Consider the following 6,665-nt stretch of genomic DNA (forward strand, 5'->3'; position numbering starts at 1 on the left):
TAGATGAATGTTTCTGTTCAATTATTATTTTATAGATGAATGTTTCTGTTCAATTATTATTTTATAGATGAATGTTTCTGTTCAGTCCCTGAGATGACTTCTGTTGTGACTTGGTGCTATATAAATAAATTTAATTTAATGTTGCCCCCACCCCCACAAACACACACACACAAACACACACACACACACACAAACACCACTATTTACGTCCCGGCATTGTTTGGTTTACAATTTAAGAACTCAGCAAAGCAAATAAAACACTAAAATTGAATAAAAGGGTAGCTGCTATAAAAGAGGATGAGGAGGAGAAGAAGGTTTAGAGCAGCTGAGAAAAGGAAATGCAAAATGTAAGAATAGAAAGTGTCAAGAAAAAAGGTGAAAGAAGTGGAGGGTTACTGAACAAACGATGACAAACTGGACCGAGAAGAAAAGGAAGTGATGGTGAAACACAAGGACAGAAAGTGGATTATATAAAAAAGGAGGATTCTGGAGTGGTGAGAGGTGACAAGATTCAAAATGAGTTTGAATCAGATAGAAAAAGAAAGAATTCTCTCCAGAGGAAATAGCTGCAGGGGAAGAAGGTGGCAGGTGGATTTGTTGCAGGAAGGATTTGCTGGTTTCACTCCCTGCTTGGCTACAAAGCTCTGCAGCCAGCATAAAGCTCGTTTACCAGAGGGGGGAGGATCTCTGCAACATGCAAGAAAAGAAAGAACCACCTGCTGAGTGTGACTCTGAAATATGCCTCCCCCCCATCCTATCCGGCATTGTGACACTCAGAATTATTGTCTGAGTGTCAACGTGAGGCCCAACAGATTTATTTTTTTCATTTTTTATTGACCCTTTATTGATCCAGGTAGTCTCATTGAGCCACGAGAACTCATTTTCAACAGAGACCTGTTTAGGAGCAGATGGTGGGGGTTAAGTGCCTTGCTCAGGGGCCTAGAGTGGGGCCAATGAGGGTGGAGGCAGGTGTGGGTGTTCCACCTTTTCCACCCACATTTTTGATGTTGACGGTACCAGGAGTTGAACCTGCGACTGTCCGATCACAAGCCCATTATCTAACCTCTGCGCCACCACTCCCCCAAGTCTGCCTCTAGACCTGCGGAAAGGAACAAAAGACAAAACTGAGAAACCCCAACAAACAACATGTGCATGTACATGATGACTGCAGCGAAGCCAAGATTCATCTTGTCTGCTGATTCCTTCGATAGAGAACTTTACTCATTGGCTTTTATGTGCATGTTCCTGTAAAGTGCCCGAGACAACTTTGTTGTGATTTGGAGCTATAGAAATCAACTGAACTGAATGATTACAGAGTATTGTATACGGTACATGGTAATATAAGATGTATTTAGTGGCCACCACAACCCAACGGAGTGTGTATCTGATAAACACGTGAATTTAAACACCTGTGTGAGCATGCTGTAGGTGTGTTTGTTCCTTCTGAAGTCCACAATCATCTCCTTCATCTTCTTCACAATGATGTGAAGGTTATTCTCTTTGCACCAGCTCTCCAGGTGTTCCACCTCCTGCCTGTAGCTCTTTGGGACTGAGATGATGGTGGTCTTTGGGCAGGTGGGAACTGTTACCAGGGTGAGTGAGGAGTTAAAGATGTGGGCCAGTACCTCACAGAGCTGATCGGCACAGTCTTTCAGCACCTTCCCGGGGAAGTTGTCTGGACCAGTTGCTTTTTGAGGATTAATCATCTTGAAAGTACTCCTCATTTCGGCTGAGGTCACACTGAGAAACTGTTCTTGTGGTGGTGAGGAGAGTCTGGTGCTGGGTGGTCTGTTTGGGTCTTCAAAGCGTGCATAGAACCTGTTGAGGGCATCAAGCAGTGGTGAGTCTCAAGGGTATTGTTCACATCTGCCTTTATAATCTGTTATACACTTAATGCCCCTCCACATGTTATGTGGGTCTTGTGAGGTGACTTGACCCTGGATCCTCTGACCCTGGATAAGCAGCCATGGCCCTCTTTATAACAGCAACCACCTCTTTCCTTGTCCTTCTCAGCTCCTGTGAGTTGCCAGACTTGAATCCAGTGTTCCTGGCTTCCAGCAGGGTGCAAGCCTCTGCATTCAGCCAAGGCTTCTTGTCCTGGTAGCTCTTAACATATCTGATGATGGTGACATCATCAGTACATTTGCTAATGTACCCATGAATGAGGATGTATATTCCTCCAGGTCTAGTGCCCCCTCATTTTCAGCAGCTTCTCTGAAAACCTTCCAGTCTGTGCATGCAAAACAGTCTTTCAATATGGAGTCACTCTTCTTCCCCCAAGATTTAATTTTCTTTTGTATCGGTTTGGAGCTTCTCAGCAGGGGGAGGTAAACAGCAGACCAGAGGCTCCTTTCAGTTCCAGAAACCCGTCGTAAGTTCAGAGGTGACGGGGCTTTCTCTGTTGCAGGTCCAAGACAGTGGAATGAGTTGCCACTGCGTGTCAGGCAGGCTCCCACACTCTCAGTCTTTAAGTCTTGCCTGAAAACTCACTTTTATTCCCTTGTCTTTGACACGCTGTGATTTGTTTTGATCCTGTCTATAGTCTACAGTGTTGGCCTTTTAGTTATTATCTGCTTCTATTTGTATCTATATTTTTATTTTATGTTTTCCTGTCCACTGTGCTTGTTTTTTGCTATATTACAGCACTTTGGTTGGCCTTGTTGCTGTTTTAAGTGCTCTATAAATAAATTGATATGGTATGGTAAGTCTCCTGATAGCTGAACTTCTCATCGTCTCTAAGGAAGAGTCCAGCTACCCTGCACAGGAAACTCATTTCAACCTCCTGGATCCATGATCTTGTTCTTTCAGTCTCTACCAGAGTTCATGACCAGAGGTGAGGGGAGGAACGTAGACCGACCAGTAAACAGAGAGCTTTGTGTTACAGCTCAGCTCCCTCTTCACCACAATGGACCGGGACAGAGTCCGCAATACTGTAAACACCAAACCAATCCGTCTGTCAATCTCACGCTCCATTCTTCTCTCACTCGTGAACAAAACCCAGAGATACTTGAACTCCTCCACTTGAGGCAGAACCTCACCCTCAACCCGATGAGAACAATCCACCCTTTTCTGGTTGAGGACCATGACCTCAGATTTGGAGGTGCTGGTTCTCCTCCCAGCTGCGACCCGCTCGGAAATATAAATACTATATACTGAAACATAAATACTATATAATGAAATATAAATAAATTCTAAAATAATTATAACGTCACTACTTCACAGATTTTCACTTATTTGGGGGGGGGGGGGGGGGTGTCTGGAACATAACCCCATTAATAAATGAGGAACTACTGTATTCCTGTTTATTAAGTTTTTCCAGACTGGGAGTGTTGTTGGCAGACAGTAATTTGATCTGCTCGTGTGGATCCATGGTGCCATCATTAAATGTCATCCCCCCCCCCCCCCCCCCGCACCGCCTCGCTGCCAGAACTCTGTCAGTGTTGTGATGATGCCAACAAACACATTTGTCTTCATCTGACCACAAAATCTGCTCCTTTCTTCCATCCTTTTCTTTTTAATTCAAAGTTTGATCTTTGAGCTAAAGAGATGGAAAATTATCCCTTTTTGGAGGTGAGAGTTAAAAACAAAGTATGTGGCGTCAGCCGGGCTTCTACAGAAACTTTGACCCACAAGTTCTGAAGCAGTTAAATTGAAATAAACTCCAAATGCTAAGAGTGTAAAACAAAAGTCCTAAACCCAGGACAGATCAAGGAGAAAGGTGTTTCATCTCGTTTATTTCTGCTGACTGGATGTGTGAATTTATATCTACTTGAAGACATGGCTTATTATTCGTTTTGTAACTGAGAAGTGGTGAATGTTCATCAGACTAATCCGTGAGAATATTGTCCAACCCAACAGAATCAAAGTAGAAGCGTTTGTGTTTCAGCACTGAGACCATTTTCTTCCTGTCACCGTGTGCCTGCACCTCCCTGCACCCACCTCCTCGTGCTCCTGCACACACCTGGCCCCAATCCTGATCACTGCAGGTGTTTCTCACTCGTCTCATTAGTTTCAGTATTTATTCCACGTGTTTCACTCTTTTTTTTTTTTTTTTTTTTTAAAAGTACTTTAATTTATGTAATTAAAGTTCAGCTAGTTATAAATTTTACATCTGAATTCAGGTGACCACATAGACTTGAGACAGCAGCAACTATAGTTCCCACCGTTTTGACTCGTGAACCGATTTGCTAAATTTCAGGGAATGGTCAGTTCTTAGCACCAACTCCCACCTTTATCTTTGACTTCCTCCTCCAGAGAGCAAAACTTCTCTTATGCACCCCGCTTGTTTTATCAAATCATTTTCTCTAGTCGCTGTGCATTTCCACTTTACTCCCAACAATGCAGAAGCTTCAAGCCCCTCGAAGCCTCTGTTCCCTCCCCAAACTTCTGTCCCAGTAGCGGGTCCTCAATTCTTCTTGGCTTTTGGCAAGTCATATTTCCTCTTGCTGGAGTACCAGAGGAGCAGAGGAATTCCAATGGAGGGCAGAGTCATCACACCGAACGCAGCCCAGTCCAGATAATGCGGGGAGAAACGCCGGTCAAACTCCCTCTGAGCCAGAATGCCCCCCTGTCCAGGGGCACTGGTGTAGCCCACCACTTCTTATCCACCTTCCTGGGCCTTGTAGCTGACAGAGGCGGAGGTGAAATTAAAGTAGCCGGCCTTCAGGGGGCGCAGCACCACCGTGTGAGAAACATTGCTCGCTGGTGCAATTCGGTCCCATTTAACGTTCAGCATTCCTGAGACGATTCCAAAGTCTTCAGAAGGAAAGGAATCGTCAGAGAGCACCACATCGAGGGCAGCGCTGGAGCCCACGTTGTATATGTTGTACTGCAGGGTCAGGTCCCGGCCCTCCACAGCATAGCGGTTCAGCAGGGCTTTGGAGGCCAGCAGCCGGGCTCCCTCTTCTCCCGTCACCAGCACGAGCGCAGCCAGCAGCACACTCACGCGCAGCACCGTCATGGTCATCATCGTTTCAAGACTGAACCGTAGAGAAGAAGCTCTACGTGTTTCACTCCTTGAGCATCCGGGCATTATCCTACCAGACGCTCACTCCTTCCATGGTGTCCACGGTCTGGTCTTCTTGTCCTACGTAAGTTTTGCTGCCCCGTCAGCACGTTTGGTTTTGGTTTTGGTTTTGGTTTTGGTTTTGGTTTGGGTTTGGTTTAATAAATCATTGCTAAGTTTTACTCCTCAGTCCTCTGTCTGCACTTGGGTTCGACATGAAACACCAGATCGTACCAAACACAATGTTGACAGTTATTTAGTTGAAAGTTAATAAAAATAATTAGTGATTATTTTAAAGGCAGAATGTCTGACTGATAATACAGTTATATTTTAATTACTTTCATACTTTTTTTCACTTTACAGTGTCTCTGTTCATTAATGTCAGTTCTCATCTGTCCAACAGGTTTTCTGAATTTAATGAGTAAAGCTTCTTTAACTCGTGATTTTATTGATGTTGTACAGATGGTACAGCGTTTATGCTTTATGTTGACACGCTCAGCAGATTCTGGTTAAAAATGATCTGTTATTTATTTATTTATTTTTTAATTAATAAAAAGGCACAAAAGCCCAAAAATCATCATGAAAATTCAAAAGGCTTGCAATTAAAATGTCAAATTCAACAAGAATACTTCCTGGTTAAGAAAAAATAAGCATATTTTAATTAAATAAATCAGTTTTTAATGTGGGGTTAAAATAATAATAAAAAAACAGGAATGAAAAGAACAGAATGAAAGAATTAAAGACAACTTAATCATCCAATAAACTAAAAAAGTGTCTGTTTAAAACACAGCTAAGATCATTATTCCAAAGCAAACTGAAAGATGGAAAATTAAAGAAATGTTTCAATAGACCAGAAAGACAAATTATGTGCAATTAACAGTTTCCTCTAATCATCAAAACAAAACAAACATTTTGGTCCCAGTTTGAAAATGTGGCAACAGTAAGTGGGCATCATGAATATTATGCAACTTAAAAGCTGTCACACCCCAAAAATAAACAGCTCAACAACACCACCCTGGGGAGTTTCACCCAGAGAATTTTTCAAAGGCACACAAGTTCATAGACATAAAAATATTTATGACATCAGAGACAGGATTCCAGATTCAGAAAATGTATTAAATTCTAGATTCAAAATACTTTTTTAAAATCCTCCCATGAAAAGAAAAAGGGAAACAGCAAAAAAACACAGGAGCTGAGGTTACTGGTAGAAGAGCCGCTGGTAATGGACTTTCAAGCACCAGACACGTAGTGAGACAACCCCAAACTCAGGACTCACGGCACACAAAGAGGAAAACAAGGTCACAAAAACAGCACACCAACGGACCTCAGCAACTGGAAAAGAAATAACACAATTAGTGGAGTATCCTGATGCTGCTCAATAATCCAGGTACAAAGTAGAAAAATCTAAACAAGTTCAATCTGGTCCTCGGGACATTAAAAAAAAAAAAAAAGCTTCAGGGAAGCTCTGACCTACATTTCCTATGTAGATTGTAAAGAGGGTGTGTCCTAAGACTGAGCCTTGTGGTACACCATTGTTGACTGTTAAATAACTGGAGGAAGTACCATAATGTTGAACACATTGCCTCCGGTCTGAGAGATAGTTAGAGAACCATCCAATGGTGTGATCTGAGAAACCAGTTTCTGAGAGTTTATGACACAA

The 6,665-nt window shown here is 42.7% G+C and overlaps 1 protein-coding gene across 1 annotated transcript; it reads right to left on the minus strand.

Moving 5' to 3' along the window:
- Positions 1 to 4,078: 4,078 nt before the first annotated feature.
- LOC119412722 (translocon-associated protein subunit beta-like) lies at positions 4,079 to 4,993 on the minus strand. Its single transcript, XM_037679758.1, is given in 1 exon segment — positions 4,079 to 4,993. A coding segment is annotated over 1 exon segment (564 nt). The 5' UTR covers positions 4,970 to 4,993; the 3' UTR covers positions 4,079 to 4,405.
- Positions 4,994 to 6,665: the final 1,672 nt, after the last annotated feature.

The sequence above is a fragment of the Nematolebias whitei genome, chromosome 7 (genome assembly GCF_014905685.2).
Source record: "Nematolebias whitei isolate Nwh7 chromosome 7, NemWhi1, whole genome shotgun sequence".
NCBI lineage: Eukaryota > Metazoa > Chordata > Actinopteri > Cyprinodontiformes > Rivulidae > Nematolebias > Nematolebias whitei.